Source organism: Lolium rigidum, chromosome 6 (genome assembly GCF_022539505.1).
Source record: "Lolium rigidum isolate FL_2022 chromosome 6, APGP_CSIRO_Lrig_0.1, whole genome shotgun sequence".
Classification (NCBI taxonomy): Eukaryota; Viridiplantae; Streptophyta; class Magnoliopsida; order Poales; family Poaceae; genus Lolium; species Lolium rigidum.
The window spans coordinates 62,485,709-62,501,923 of NC_061513.1; the positions used below are offsets into that span (position 1 = coordinate 62,485,709).

The following is a 16,215-nucleotide window of genomic DNA, read 5'->3' on the forward strand; positions in this document are numbered from 1 at the left end:
CAGCGTGTCTTGATCTCCTCGACAACGGCGCCAGAAATTTAGCTTGATGACGCGTAAAGCACACGCCAGTTGGGAACCCCAAGAGGAAGGTGTGATGCGTACAGTAGCAAGTTTTCCCTCAGAAAGAAACCAAGGTTTATCGAACCAGTAGGAGCCAAGAAGCACGTTGAAGGTTGATGGTGGCGGAGTGTAGTGCGGCGCAACACCGGGGATTCCGGCGCCAACGTGGAACTTGCACAACACAATCACGAGAACTTTGCCCCAAAGTAACAGGTGAGGTTGTCAATCTCACCGAGCGTCTTGTAAACAAAGGATTAGATGTATAGTGTGGATGATGATGATTGTTTGCGAAGAACAGTAAAGAACAATTGCAGTAGATTGTATTTCAGATGTAAAGAATAGGACCGGGGTCCACAGTTCACTAGTGGTGTCTCTCCCATAAGATAAACATATGTTGGGTGAAGAAATTACAGTTGGGCAATTGACAAATAAAGAAGGCATAACAATGCACATACATATATCATGATGAGTACTATGAGATCTAATCAGGGTATTACGACAAAGTACATAGACCGCTATCCTGCATGCATCTATGCCTAAAAAGTCCACTTTCAGAGTTATCATCCGAACCCCTCCGGTATTAAGTTGTAAACAACGAGACAATTGCATTAAGTATGGTGCGTAATGTAATCAACACAAATATCCTTAGACAAAGCATCGATGTTTTATCCCTAGTGGCAACAGCACATCCACAACCTTAGAACTTTCTGTCACTTGTCCCAGATTTAATGGAGGCATGAACCCACTATCGAGCATAAATACTCCCTCTTGGAGTCACAAGTATCAACTTGGCCAGAGCCTCTACTAGCAACGGAGAGCATGCAAGAATATAAATAACATATATAATAGATTGATAATCAACTTGACATAGTATTCAATATTCATCGGATCCCAACAAACACAACATGAAGGATTACAAATAGATGATCTTGATCATGATAGGCAGCTCACAAGATCTAACATGATAGCACAATGAGGAGAAGACAACCATCTAGCTACTGCTATGGACCCATAGTCCAGGGGTGAACTACTCACACATCGATCCGGAGGCGATCATGGCGATGAAGAGACCTCCGGGAGATGATTCCCCTCTCCGGCGAGGGTGCCGGAGGCGATCTCTCGAATCCCCGAGATGGGATTGGCGGCGGCGGCGTCTCTGGAAGGTTTTCCGTATCGTGGCTCTCGGTACTGGGGTTTTCGCGACGAAGACTTTAAGTAGGCGGAAGGGCAGGTCAAGGGGCGTCACGAGGGGCCCACACACTAGGGCCGCGCGACCAGCACCTGGGCCGCGCCGCCCTGTTGTGTGGCCACCTCGTGGCCCCACTTCGTTTCCTCTCCGGTCTTCTGGAAGCTTCGTGGAAAAATAGGCCCCTGGGCGTTGATTTCGTCCAATTCCGAGAATATTTCCTTACTAGGATTTCTGAAACCAAAAACAGCAGAAAACAGCAAGCGGCACTTCGGCATCTCGTCAATAGGTTAGTGCCGGAAAATGCATAATAATGACATATAATGTATATAAAACATGTGAGTATCATCATAAAAGTAGCATGGAACATAAGAAATTATAGATACATTTGGGACGTATCACACACCTCTACATGGTGCGCCATTGCTATGTACATGGGGATGAGGGACATGTTTGGGCATCACTTAGTAGTGGTGCACCATGCTTGGTGCGCCACTGCTAAGAGGTGCCCAGACATTTCCACACCCCCCCCCCGCGCGTGGATCGCCTTTTGAGTTTAGGAAAAAATAAAAGAAGTAGATAGAAATTTCAAAAAATAAAATCCTTCGAGATGACCATATGTTATGCCATCTAGTTTTAACGAAAATTTAAAAACATGAATTTCGATATATTATGCAAAATGGCGTTATTTTTCGGTAAAACGAGATTTCTGGTTGCATACGACCTCCGATGAAAAACTTTTTTATATCAAAAAGTATCTATGCGAAATTTTCTACAAAAATTGGATTCGGAAAATTTAAAACAGAAACAGGACTTTTTTCAGGTTTTAGATTTCGGGCAAAAAAATCAAAAAAATAAAAAATTAGCAGTGGTGCACCCATGCCTTGGTGTGCCACTGCTAAGCTCCCCGCCCACGAATTTCAAAATGGGTTTCAAAATGGGAGGAGCCAGCCACTTAGCCCAACCTTCCTCCTCCTCCACACATTCTCCGGCTCTCCTTCTCCTCTCCTCCTCATACACTCCTCCTCTCCTCCTCCTCTCTTTTCATCCTTTTCTTCTACTTCCCCTTTCACTCCGGCGAACTCCTCCACTATGGCGACCTCCGGTGACCCTACTCTCCGATGACCCTCCGACGACCCTCCGGCATCCCTCCTCCTCTCCGGCGACCCTCTGGCCTCCATTACCTCTAGCCTTCATCCTCTTCTTCATCCTCTCCTACATCCTCCATCTCCTCACCTCTCCTACCTCTCTCATCCATCCTCACTGGCGGCTAGGCTAAGAAAAATGAGAATGAACATTGGACAAATAATTCTAGCAACAAAAACGAGAAAAAATAACGAGCCAAAAAAATTCGAAACAAAATGTGCTAGATCCAGACCCAGATCTAGAAATTTCAAATTTAGTAGTGGCACACCTTGTTTCTGTCCAGTGGCACACCTCAGACATTTAGCAGTGATGCACCACGAAGCTAGTAGTGGCGCACTACCTGGTGCGCCACTGCTAAGCCAGATAGCAATGGCACACCACTAGTGCGCCACTGCTAACTGTTAGCAGTGGCATGATAGTAGTGGCGCACTGTTAGGGTTTAGGGTTTAGGGTGCGCCACTGACAGCCAATAGTGGCGCGCCACTAATTAGTTGTTTACTAGTAGTGGGACTCCATCTTCGTTACAGTAAAATAGGAACTTCGGCTTTTGTTTCGTCCAGTTCCGAGAATATTTCATGTACAACTTTTTTTAAATACAAAAACAACAGAAAATAGGGAACTGACACTGTGGCATCTTGTTAATAGGTTAGTTCCAGAAAATGTATAAAAGTGTAAACGAAACGTATAGAAATTGGTGTAAAACAAGCATGGATCATCAAAAAATTATAGATACGTTTGCAACATATCAGCATCCCCAAGCATAACTCCTGCTCGTCCTCGAGTAGGTAAGTGATAACAAAAATAATTTTTGAGGTGACATGAAGCCAACACAATCTTGATCAAATTATTGTAAAAGCATTGTGAGCTGGGATCAATGCACTCTAAATATAGGCATGATAGATATAATTATAACAATAGAACTTAGCAACTATGTTACAACATGAGAAGTAACTCAAACAAAAGATCATGAATAATAGTGCATTGAAAGCAACTGTTTGTTTTTTAAGCATACAGAAAACATAGCAAATTGGCATTCAGCCAATTTTAAGTTCAAAGGGTGACTAGATATAAATAGTTTGAGAACAAGCAATAACATAATCATGAATCGATGAATAATAAAGTTTGGGACTATGCACATTATACTTAGAATGACAACTATGCTCTCTTAATTGGTGCATAAAGTAAGAAGATGAAGACTCAACATAAAACTAAAAGAAAGGCCCTTCGCAGAGGAAAGCAGGAATTACTCATGTGCTAGAGATTTTTATTTGAATAAATAGAGGTGTTGAAAATGTATTTTGAGAGGTATGTATGTCTATGTCAACGACTGGTATCAAATTGTTCATCATCCTTTCATATAGTGACTTCAAGAGCGGCTCCCATATAGTTCTCCCTTTGCACATCATTATTTACGATCTCTCCAGTACATAGTGTGTAGAGCTTGATTTGTTTATTTGTTTATTTTAGGTGGGTTGGGCACCCATTTTCCTTGCTCTTTTTGCAATATTAAGGACTAGCACATTATTAATACTATTCAAGGTGTGAGGTCATGAAAAGACAATAAAGCATTCAATACTTCCTCATGAGTTAAAACAGGAACACAAACCAGGTAATAGATTTGCATGGTTTAAAGGTAGCACACAAGCAATTCACTTTGGAGTGGCGGTGATATCCACATGGTGGACGCAATTGAAAACTTTGGGTTTTGGAAATTGGGACGTGCTGCCAACCACTTGGGACGTGCACTAACTGTACTTCTTGTAATAGCACATGTGTACCTCTTAGGAGGCTTGTAACAACTTCCCCTACCTTTTCAATGAAATGAAACGCAAAGATTCCTTTGCGTTTTCTCGAAAAGAAAAGTACCCGTGCATAACTGGTATTGCTTTCTCCAGTTTGAGCTAATAATATGGTCGAATAGAACTGCTCTCTTTTCATTTAACACTGTGCATCATGAGCTAGTTACACTCTTGTTGGTCCATGTGGGTAACATACCCACATGAGATTGTCCTAATCAAACATACCGCCCACTGAAGACATAACATGAACCTGTCAAGCAAGTTGATTGGACCACTCAAGAAATTTAATCTGGTAGTTCATCAACAATGTATTATGGGTATGAAGTATGAACAACTCTTCGATTATATATCTATATCTCAAGGCACAACTTTCATGTAGTCGTCATGTGACATGTGCCTCTCAGCTTAGACACGGAAACAAGTCAGTATGGCATTACATTGTGATATGCAGGCATCAAAATATTCATATATATCTATCAATTTCACTACACAACTTGCATTCAGTCCTCATGAGTCATATGCCTCTTAGCTTAGATACTAGAACAGGCAAGTATGGCAGCATGTTACGATGTCCAAGCATATACTGTTACTATTGGATGGCCCCATGCAGCATTCCATGTTCTGAGCTCATGGAATTGTCCCTTGCTAGCTGCATTCTTCTCTTTCCGCTCACCTATAAATCCATAATCCTAACACATGTGCTTCATCAGTTCATCGCCTCCTCACAACCTAAACACCACAGCTAGCTGCACACTACCTGATACAAAATTCTCTAACCTTTGAGCAAAGAAGGAAGAAGCAACCATGATCAGTACAAAGAAATTTGCTCAGATGGCAAAGAAGTGGGAGAGGATGGCTGATCTCAGGAGGAAGCGGCTTAATTTGGTGGCAGCGGACGATGAGTGCTACACATCTGTGGCACCGGAGGGCCACTGCATCATGTACTCTGCAGATGGAAGGCTGTTCAAGGTCCCACTAGCATACCTTGGCACGACCATCTTTGCTGAGCTCCTGAGGATGTCTCAGGAGGAGTTTGGCTTCGGAAGCGATGGAAGGATCACTTCGCTTTGTGATGCTGCAGAGACGGAGTATGTCATGTGCTTGATCAGAAGAAATGCATCAGAAGAGGTCGAGAGGGCCTTCCTGAGCTCTGTAGTGAGTTCTTGCCACCAAGGAAATGGCTTGGCTTCACCCATGGAACTTAGTCAGCAAGTTGTTGTTTGTAGCTTCTGAAGATAGACTGGCTGCTTAGTCTTTTGTTTACTTAGGCACGATGTAAATATTTTCATGTGGCAGAAAGTAAATGGAACAGGAACAAACATGTTTCAGTCTTTTCCAATAGTTTCTGATGTCTGCTTTCCATGGATTAAGTGGTGGAGCTACTGAGCTCAACATTTCATTACATGTCTCTCCTGGCTACCTTGTCAGATGTCTCTGAATTCTCATCTTAAGGTGCTGTAACATGCTAACATTTGAGCTGCACGAGTATGTTGCTCTTATATCTGGGAAAATCTTGTCATGCTGAGTATCAAACTGCGATGTGCTCCTTTACGGGAAAACAAGTAACACATGAAAAAATGACTTGTATATTTTCTCTTTTGAAGCAGCTCCAGGACTTTGGAATTGCGAGTCAGAGGAGGTAATTCTGTACAGTTGGAGTTGTGCCACTGCCACCCTAACACGGCAACAGTTTTGCATCTTGGGAACATGGGGCTTACAGGGCCGTTTTCTCCAAGGTCTTGAGTTTTCTACTAGCCTAGATTTACTATTGCTCTGCAAGTTTGCTTTAGGTTGAATGAAATTATGTGCTTTAAAAAATTACTTTTGTACAGTCGTAAATGTTAATTTCCTGAGAAGGTTTTCCAAATTATAACTTGTTATTTGCCTCATCTGAAGCAGCTCCAACCAGGGCTTCAGTATCGGCAATTCAGAAGTAAACTGGGAAGAGTACATTATTGTCCATGCACTGCTGAGTTCTGTCATGTTACCTGATGATACAAAGTTCCTCTGGTTGGTGCTGATTAGCACAGGCAGCTTATCGGCGTGTTTTGGTTCCAACAATGACGTCCAATGCTTGATGTCCTTACAAGAGTTGCTGAATGATCATCCACAAGGTCAATCTCAATCTGGTATGGAATTCTGGGCATCGCAGGGCTTATGTCTTTGCATCTCGACAACACGGGACTCCATGGCCAGCTTCCCAGGGTCTTCAGTTCTGCAACAGTCTGACGGGTCGTTTCCGGCTGCTAAGCTTCACCGTTAACCAAGGGCTCTTCGGTGCACCGTTACGGGATTGTGAGAAGAAACAAGGAGGGCTCGGATTGCACAAGATCAACGATGACATTGCCGCGGTCGGGTACATCGTGGCCTTGTAGTTCCTCTAGTTTTTGGTTATCTGTGGGAGGCTGCAGCCTTACATGTTGCAGATATGATTCATTACTTTTTCCGTGTTTTATGTCCCGTTCTGCGGATGGATGCATGGAAAACGAGTCGACTGAACCAACGTATGTTGTCCTTGAGTTTGAGAGAGAAAGTTACGTTCAGAAACAATGTTCCCTTGCAGAGTTGCAGTAAATTGGAAGGCTAGCATGTGCCTGTTTGCGGCACTGGGATGTGCATCTCCTTTTCCGTGCTTCCGTTTCCTATAACGGCTCGTATGTGATAATCTAGGTGAATTGAGAACAGACTGTCAGTCTGGTGGCAAGGCGTGCGGGAGCACACGCTGCCCACCCGGGTTCAGGGCCGGCCCTGACCCTTGGCAGGCTTGGGCGGTCGCCAAGGGCCCAGGCCTGGGGGGGCCCAAGATGGAGGCTTTATTTCTACACTATATGAGCTGATTTTTTTTTTTGGTCAGCAGGCCCATTGCCGAAGGAAATCAGGGACGTGAATACGTGAATCGTTCCGATCAGCGTGAATCGTACTTATGCTGCGTTCGGCTCGATACGTGAATCGTACCGATCAGCTACTCGCCGCCTTCCCGGTCGCCGTATCGATCAGCGCACAGCGCCTCGCCCAGTCCCCTCGCCAGTCGCCTCACCGTCGCCGATCTCTTCGACTCTTCCCAGTCGCCTGGCCGATCTCTTCCCGGCGTTCGCCTCGCCCGGCCCGTCCGACCTCTTTGTAAGTTCTTGACTGATTCCCGGCTAATTCTTTCTTCTAATCCAGAACTATTTTTAGGATTTTAATTTGATGTAAATTCATTCATCACTATAGGTGTTACAATGCCGCCAAAACAATTGTCTGGTGCTGCGAAAAAGAAGAAGAGAATTTGTTTCTCTAAACTGAAGCTGCTAAAAAATTGTTTAAGGTCAACTATGTTACAAGATAGATTGAATGACTTGGCTACATGTTGTATTGAGAAGGATATCTTGGAAAACATTGATCTTGAAACAATTATCAATGATTTTGCATCGAGGAATGCGCGGAGAAGCTTTTTGGAGAAGCATTGAAGCATAATTGTCGAAGTACTCATGGTAATTTGATCTTTATTTGAGGTAACGAAACTAGTACAAAATGCATTTTATATTTTGCTGCCATTTTATAATTATTTTTACTGTAATATGCGAACAAACTAAGAGTTTATATATATATATATATATATCTAGTTATACTACATATCGTTTTGAAAGGGCCCTTTTTCTTACGTCGCCCAAGGGCACCAAAATACATAGGGCCGGGGCTGCCCGGGTTCGAACCTTGGGTTCGGCGGGGTGCTCAGGAGTTTTCTTCTATAAAAATGCCAACGGGTGCTAGTGCCTGGGTTGGTCGCGTTTTTTTTTTTTTGATAATCTAGGTGAAACAACAGAAAAGTAAATATTAGCTTGTAGAAGGGATAAAAATAGTAGGTCAACACTTCATTCTTCCCGTCATGATGTCATGACATTTCTCTAGTTAAAACAACAGAAAGGCAAGTGATAGCTTCTGGCGTACTCCGTGATGATCACATGCAAACCCACCCGGGGCCCGAAATCAAGGAGAAGCAAACCAGTTGAAACACCCAGGAATAATAAAACGGAAACCTCCACGTGCAGTTGCTTCAGGTTGTGCGTGCCTTCAGGCTGGCAGGCTGCAGCGTCGAAAAAGTACCTTGTGACTTGTGAGCCATACAGACTGCGTCGAGTAGCACGAGAGGTACCTTTGAGCTGACCAAGATGGAGCGATGGACGCTCTTTGGGGTTCCATCACTCCAGTGACAGCTCGACTTGGTGAGGGGGATCAAGACTGGTCCTTGCGCTGCGCGTGGACTGTTGAGCGAGAGGGCCATCGCGAGATGGGTTCCGATGGCGAAACGCTATGCACGCGAGGGCGCCGTGGCCAGGCGCAGGCATGGGATACAGATCGACTTGCCGTCGTTGCCGACGTGGGTGGAGATTGCTCGTGTATGTTGCAGTTGCGTTCCAAGGTGGCTCTACTGTTGCTTTCGATATGTCAGTGTATAACAAGGGCTTCAATATCTCCAGCCGTAACCACCGGGAAAAGGGCACTTGTGGCATTTGATGGATAGTGGATACAGAGTACGGAGTACTTTTCTTTTTTGCGGGGGATACTGAGTACATTATAAGCATACCATCAGCAACAACATCATTTCTCACTAAAGTCCCCGTGTCCATCAAAGGAGTTTCAGCATCCTCCTTGAGTACCTTGACCTTCCATCGCAATTTTCTAAAGCTCATTCCACTACCGTATATGTAAAGCCGTGTCTTAATTAATATTGTGGCATTTCCACAAGAGTATAAATTTTAGGTGCCATCGCGTCCTTGAGACTTGAGGTCGGAACTTTTCTAACCCCCTCTCCGAATTAGGCCTTGTTTGGTAGTGTGTTTTTAAGGGATTTTGAGGGGATTATCCCGGCAAACATGAAATCCCCAAATATCCGGAAAAGCATGTTTGAAGAGTTTTTGGCCAATTTCATCTGAAATTTCCCTTGCATTTTCTCCCTAAACCCCAACCCATGACCTCTCTTTTGCATTTTCTCTCGATTATGGCACAATGAGAGGGGCTGAATCCTTCCATCCTAATGGCGGAGCCCATCTCCTCCTAGGCTACGAAGTTTCTGCTCCTTCCACCCCGAAGGCGACTTGTTACACCCTATCGGCCTCTCTCCACATCCCTCTTCTCTTGTGAACCTAGAATACTCTTCGGTTTGTGATCTTGTGCTCCATATCATCCACTATCTACCCATCCAGCCCAATCTTTCTAGGTCTTTGCCCTCTTGATTTGGTCATTGTCATGAGATAAATCTTTGGTGTACCTCATCTCTATGCTCCCCTTTGGTAAATCGTTGAGACTGCAGCTCAAGTCAACATTTGATCTTGGTTTTCTATCATAGAACTGATTTGGGTGTAGATTAACCAAAACTACACCTCAATTAAGTTCATGTTCTGTAGGTTAACATCTTCTCTTTCCAATCAGGGTTGTTCCAAGTAATATTTGACCCTTAAGCTAGATATAATTATACTAAACTCGTATACTTTTTTCGATCTTATGTTTTATCATGCTACAATGTTAATTGGTATATTTTTATTATTATTACTTAATTATCATCGTTAACCACACAATACTTGGTAAACATTAATTATTATGTTCTTAGTTATATAGTGCGATGTATATAAACTGAATACTATACAAGTGCATGTGTCTATGTGTTTGTGTGTTTTCTCAGGTTTATCAGTCTATATATTATTCAAGTTTTCCAAAACATGTGGCCTAACAAATATCTTTATAGTTCTTTGTATTAGGATTAGGTAAAGAAACTTATAGAAACTTCTCGAGTGTAAATTGAAAATATGGCATGATTTTTTTTGTCACTTGTGTTTAGCAAGTTATAGTGTGTTCATTAGTAAATTGGCAACGGGTTGTCATTCCGTAATTGTCATTGAAATAACATGGATTATACTTGTCAACAAAATAATGTGTTTTAATACCTTTGCATACATATAATTTTATTATTTCATTTCCTCACGGCAATGTGATCAATAGAACTAGAACGATACGTCGCGCGTTGCAGCGGGTATCTCTATAAAAAAAATCTAATAAAACACATAAAACCTGGTTTACAGAATATGCAATATTTAGTTGACCATAATAGCTAAGACACTAAATTTAATAAGTATGAAATGGATAAGTATTTGAAAATTTCAAGATTGTTATATTTCAGAGGTGTACGTGATTGCTTTATATAAGGTGAAATCAACCGACTGTAGAACCAAATGATATGGATGGCTTGCATGAAAAATGCATGCACATTGCGGCATTACGTTTTTAAAAATATCATGTATGGTTACGTATATAAGAGCTCATAATTAACATTGAGTTTAATTCGCAAAGAGTTTATTTGATTACCAAAACTATTTGGTGTTCAAGTTACACATGACTTAACTATGCAATGATATAGCATGAGGGTGCGATAATATCAATCGAGCGGCAAATAAAAAGAATGACATTGCTAGTTTAATGGTTAAAAATAGATAATCTAAATATCTTGCATGTAGAAATAGATAATAAATGGACAAATGATTGGCTAAGAAAGTAGGTGATATGGATAGCTTGCATGTTGAGATAGACAAATATTAATTGCACTTAGTGGGATTTTGTTTTATAAGAAGTATAGATATGTGTTACTTCTCTCCTACCTATCCATACCTTCTCTTCACCCACTCTCTACGCAAAAGCCTCAACAGGCATCAAACAAGAGCTAGGCCACAAGCGATAAATCAAGAGCTCGACTACAAGATGACGATACTGATACATTTTGATCTAATCACACATTTGGTGTTTGTTTGATGAGGATCCGAGTTTCCGCATTTAGGGATATCTTGATTTCACACATTTGAGGATTACTTGATGTCACACAATGTACATCATTTACGTCGCCCGCACATACACTTTCCTCAACACAGTTTTTACTTGCGCCTTTTAAGCTTAGCCTTACAACAACCGATACCTTTTGGGTGTGCGTCTCGATATCTAAAAGCGTCAGGTAATGAGAGTGTGGCTTATGCAAAAAAAAAAAATATATATCACCCCTATTGTCCCGGGCCTAAAATCACACAAGAGGTAGGATAAGCACGCACAAACAAGAAGGTCACAAAATGCTCAAATTCACATTTCAACTTAATGGTAAATGCACAAAGTGCTGTAACAATAAAGCAAAAGAAATGGTGTTTCTTGTTATGAAAAGGGGTAATGGCAGTCTCAAATATCCTTTTCGGCGTTTTCGCTTGAATTTATCACAAATACAAGCTGATAACAGCACATCTGGTAGTAGTAGCTTTCGTACTTGGTTCCGGCGACCATTTCCCCGGCAGCGACGGTTACCACTCCCAACGGCATTTTAAAAACACGCGCCAAAAAGGCTCCATCCCATTCCCATTCCCATCCCGTTCTGCCCGCGCTAGCTATAACTTCCTTCGTCGTCTCCGAGAAACGAGGCCTTCCATCCACCATTCCCTCCCGTCTTCTCATCTCCTCTCCTCTCTCCTTGTCCTATTCTCATCTCCTCATTCTTCCCTGCCTACCACCATCACCGCGAAAGCTCTCCATCTCCGCGGGGCTCTCCGGCGCACCCTCTCGTGCCTCGGGGACCCCGATCGATCATACCCGCCCCCCGGATGCCCACGGTTGTAATTCGTACCTGAACAAAGGTCGCAGCAGCTAGATTTCTTGATTTGGACAAGATCGAAGTCAAGTTAATGGAGAACGGCATGAGGGTGGCGCTGCAGCGGCAGGTGTCGTCGGGGTCGCTGAAGCATGGCCCGGCGGGGGAGCTCCGGCGGCAGTCATCGATGGAATCCTCGCCCCGCACGGGCCGCGCCGCGAGCCGGTTCCTGTTCGGGCGGCAGTCGTCCATGGACCCGAACCGGCGTCGCGGGCGCAGCCAGAGCCCCGTCAGCGCCGTGGCCGCGGACCCGCAGGAGCTCACCGTGCCGGACAACCTCGACGCCACCATGCAGCTGCTCTTCCTCGCGTGCCACGGCGACGCGAGCGGCGTCGAGGCGCTGCTCCGCGGCGGCGTCGACGTCAACAGCATCAACCTCGACGGCCGCACCGCGCTGCACATCGCCGCCTGCGAGGGCCAACGCGACGTCGTCGACGTCCTGCTCGACTGGCAGGCCAACATCGACGCGCGCGACCGCTGGGGCAGCACGGTCAGTGATCAAAATTCCCCTCGAATGTTGACACGTCGTCAGATGATCGATCTTCTCATTTGGTTTCTCTGACCATATATATAGGCTGTGGCCGATGCCAAGTGTTACGGCCACATGGACATCTACGATATTCTGAAATCTCATGGTGCAAAGATCCCGGTATCTTTCCACCACTTTAACTGTCTCTGATTTAAATGATAACTCGTACTTCATGCATGTGTTGTTCCTCTGATCTCGTATAATCTGCAGAGAAACAGGAGGACGCCGATGATGGCGTCGACCCCCGGGGAGATACCAGAGTACGAGCTGAACCCCGGCGAGCTCCAGTTCCGGAAAGGGGATGAAGTGCTCAAGGTACAATCTATTTCCTTTCCATTTTCGGTTCGAGAACAGAATGAAAATGGGAAATCGAATAAGAGGGACTGATTGTACACGCATCAAACAGGGCACGTACCAAGTTGCGAAATGGAACGGCACCAAGGTTTCCGTTAAAATAGTCGACAGAGAGAGCTACGGCGATCAAGAAGCCGTGTGAGATGAACACCTCAATGCTCAATGCTTCAGTCCAAAGTGAACAACCAGCTTATCTGACAAGAACAAATCCTGTTTATTTTCATCTGTTATTACAGAAACTCTTTCAGGCATGAGCTGACAGTATTCGAGAAGGTGCGGCACCCCAACGTGGTTCAGTTCATGGGAGCCGTCACACAGAACATACCTATGATGATTGTCTCCGAATACCATCCAAATGTAATAGACCATGCTGTCAAAACTGAAATGTGACTAAGACATCATCTAGCTCACATACCTGTATCCTTAGATGACTAAGTCAGAAAGTTATTCTTAACACAGGGTGATTTAGCAGCCTACATTCAGAGGAAAGGAAGGCTACATGGTCAAAAGGTGCTAAGATATGCCCTTGATATTGCCAGGTATATCTAGCTCCTGATCCCAACAGAAGATTTTTCTACCTCTGAAAATTGAAACACGCGTCATATTTTTTCATCTGAAAAACGATATGCTTCCATGTCATCGGTGCTAATGATTTTTTTGTCGCCCCCGCTATCTCGTGATGTTCAGGGGCATGGCTTATCTGCATCAGTGCAAGCCAGACCCCATCATCCACTGCGACCTAAAGCCAAAGTAAGATGAGGAAATGAAGCAACTTATTGTTCTCTGTTTTCCTCTCTGCATTCTCTTGGAATGATAAATGTACTTGCGTATTCGGAAGCAAACCATTTCATGGTTGTGCCCTACTTTACTATTTGAATCTTGGTAAGGTGCCAGAAATATCTTCCTGGATAATGGAGGCCTAATGAAGGTCGGGGGATTCGGGCTGACGAGGCTGTCCAAGATGGCTCCTGACAAGGTGAAACTGATGAATCACGAGGCCCTTGTTGACACCTTCAGTAAGTCCACTCAGTAGCATCGAAATGAGAAATGTTCAGATTATGCTTTCAAACTTAATTGTACACCTCTGTAATTTAGGCTACTACACTGCTCCTGAGCTGTACAGAAACCAAGTGTTCGACATGAGCGTCGACGCATATGCATTCGGCTTCATTCTTTACGAGGTCAGTATAGCTTTTTTGTTTAAACCGTTTATCTCCTTCGTTTGTAGTACTGTCGACAAAGCACAGTATGTTATCTGGGTTTCAACTCAAACATTTCGTGGTGTAATATAATCGTCAGATGGTGGAAGGATTACCCAATATGGATTCGACCCACGTAACTCGGTACGAGGGAATCCGGCCATCCCTGAAGAACAGGCTCAAGGGATATCCTTCAGACTTCAAAGCGTGAGTTCCGAATATGAGAACAGAAGGTCCGTAGACGATAAACTAGCACTACAGTGAACTGACCGCGCTTCTTCTTCCTCTGCTATGTGCAGGCTGATTGAGGAGTGCTGGGAGACACATACGATGGCGCGGCCGACGTTCTCGGAGATCATCATCCGGCTGGACAAGATTTACGAACACTGCGCCAAGCAAGGGTCCTGGAAGGAGTCTCTGAAGATCTGGTCCGTATCCCGGCGACTTAACCGTTTCAGACTCAAAATCAAAAGAAAAGAAAGAGTCCACAGCTACTGAGCTGTGAACACTTACTGAACGGTACTACTATCCAGAAATGAATGATCACTGAAAGTTTTCTTCTCTGCATTTGTCCGACAGGAAATGATACGGGACCTCTCTGTGTACGTACGTAGGAGAACATGCCGCTTCTAGCTGAGGAGCGTCTGCTATGGGTTCTGATAGAGCTGGAGCCTGGAGGATCGCCATATCCTTATCCACGTGGCATGTCGAGTACATACTGTAATTATATAAACAATGTCTGAGTTAAATTGGATGAGAGAGAGAGAGAGACAACACGTATACGTTATTATTTTTGCTGCTGCATTATTGTTAAACAGAGCCTGAACACAATAATGATCATCTAGGATATCCTGATGATATGTTTATGCTGTCACCGCCTTAAGATGTATGACTTCTTGATAAAATGACTAGCGTGATTAGTGGCAACCTACATATAGTTGGGTTGTTTGAGAATTTTTCGCAATTCACTGAACTTTAAAACGATCACTCACAAATCGTTCCCACCTTATCAAAATGGGGAGAATACCAGCCTGAAAATAAGAAAGGTTAATGTAGTAATAATAACGTTTACTTTTTTATTCTTGAAAAGGGACAGCCTCGGCCTCTGCATCAATCGATGTGTATAGCCTTTCTTATTTCACTATTAATAAATGATAACATTATACATATGACATTGGTTGAACTTGAAGCTAGTATGTTGGACAACATGGAAGTGCGCACATAACCTCATACTACGTTATTTGTTGTGTAATCTCAATACTTTTAAACATTCCAATTCTTCAAGAAAATTACTTCATGATATTTGTATATGTACAAAAATATACAAAAAGATTTCTCCACGTGTGTAACTGAAACAAATGCCACACATAAACAAGTAAGAATTTTATGTTTGTTTTGGATTTTTTTATTAAATTCCTGCAACCCTTTTCATACTCATAGCGTTGATGTGGGGATTTTTTTGACAGAACCTAACGGTTAAGAGGTACACACCATTTTACAACAATCATTTCAACTTATGATCTTGTATCTTAGTCGGTTTGCCATAGGATTCCCAATGGCACTATCAAATTGAGCTGAAAATTTGACTCACATGAGAATTAGAGTAGGAAATTAAAAAGGATCGGCGGAACACCACCGAGCCCTAATCCCTCCTTTTCCAGTGCTTGGTGAAGCCTTGTGCCACGCTCAAAGATAAATCATTTAACTAAAACTTGGAGTGAAACATCAAGTATGTTTCCTCAAATGGATTTTTTTGTAGAACAATAGACTTTACCTTCTCATTAATATACTTCAAAAATCTTCTAGATTATTCAGAAAATAAGTTGCTCCATTTGAAATTTGAAATATTGTAAACATGAGTTAGCAAAGTCGTTTGTGCATGTTGATAAATACGCAGCGTATACTTGAGAAGCTTCCTGAAATGTTGGTAAATTGCAAGATAGAAGGTATATCTCATAAAGGTGTATAATAAAATAGATACCATGCTTCATGGCCAATAAACAAATAGTTGTAGCTAGATATTTACAAATCAAGTTTTCCAAGGTTAAGTTGGGACCGTCTATCTAGAGGCAAAATGTTGTATAAGAGAAATGTGGAGAATACATATTTCTAGTTAATGAAATGTTTGGATGGCTGCCTCTACCCCTCCCCTCCTCCTCCCTCCCCCATAAACCAACCAATGAACTAACTAGACAGGTAGTACCAAGTATGGGGGTTTAGGAGTGACTATTACAATGTCATAAGTAGGGATATTGTTGTAAGAACAATTTTTCTTGTACTAATTT

At 43.1% G+C, this 16,215-nt stretch overlaps 2 protein-coding genes and 1 long non-coding RNA gene across 4 annotated transcripts; all 3 read left to right on the top strand.

Annotated features, from left to right (window-relative positions):
- Window positions 1–4,995: 4,995 nt before the first annotated feature.
- Window positions 4,996–5,424, top strand: LOC124662030 (auxin-responsive protein SAUR36-like). Its single transcript, XM_047199915.1, has one exon. It carries the CDS (start codon window positions 4,996–4,998, stop codon window positions 5,422–5,424), a length of 429 nt encoding a protein of 142 aa, XP_047055871.1.
- A 1,796-nt stretch (window positions 5,425–7,220) lies between these two features.
- LOC124667041 lies at window positions 7,221–7,441 on the top strand. Its single transcript, XR_006991138.1, has 2 exons — window positions 7,221–7,311; window positions 7,405–7,441. It is a non-coding gene; the product is annotated as an uncharacterized LOC124667041 (long non-coding RNA).
- A 4,197-nt stretch (window positions 7,442–11,638) lies between these two features.
- On the top strand, window positions 11,639–14,796 carry LOC124668414 (integrin-linked protein kinase 1-like). 2 transcript variants are annotated; one of them, XM_047205559.1, is made up of 12 exons: window positions 11,639–12,338; window positions 12,423–12,497; window positions 12,588–12,692; window positions 12,784–12,869; window positions 12,968–13,088; window positions 13,191–13,270; window positions 13,419–13,481; window positions 13,626–13,747; window positions 13,827–13,912; window positions 14,031–14,137; window positions 14,230–14,358; window positions 14,510–14,796. In XM_047205559.1, exons 1-12 carry the CDS (start codon window positions 11,883–11,885, stop codon window positions 14,514–14,516), a joined length of 1,437 nt encoding a protein of 478 aa, XP_047061515.1. In that variant the 5' UTR covers window positions 11,639–11,882; the 3' UTR covers window positions 14,517–14,796. The 2 variants fall into 2 exon arrangements, with proteins under 2 accessions (XP_047061515.1, XP_047061513.1); XM_047205557.1 differs by having other exon boundaries at window positions 14,230–14,796.
- Window positions 14,797–16,215: the final 1,419 nt, after the last annotated feature.

Bases quoted from the DNA above. Each gene is read 5' to 3' on its own strand.
- LOC124662030 (XM_047199915.1), top strand. From the start codon at position 4,996: ATGATCAGTACAAAGAAATTTGCTCAGATGGCAAAGAAGTGGGAGAGG.
- LOC124668414 (XM_047205557.1), top strand. From the start codon at position 11,883: ATGGAGAACGGCATGAGGGTGGCGCTGCAGCGGCAGGTGTCGTCGGGG. The intron at 12,498-12,587 runs GTATCTTTCCAC...TATAATCTGCAG, and splicing joins CTCATGGTGCAAAGATCCCG to AGAAACAGGAGGACGCCGAT. The intron at 13,913-14,030 runs GTCAGTATAGCT...TATAATCGTCAG, and splicing joins TCGGCTTCATTCTTTACGAG to ATGGTGGAAGGATTACCCAA.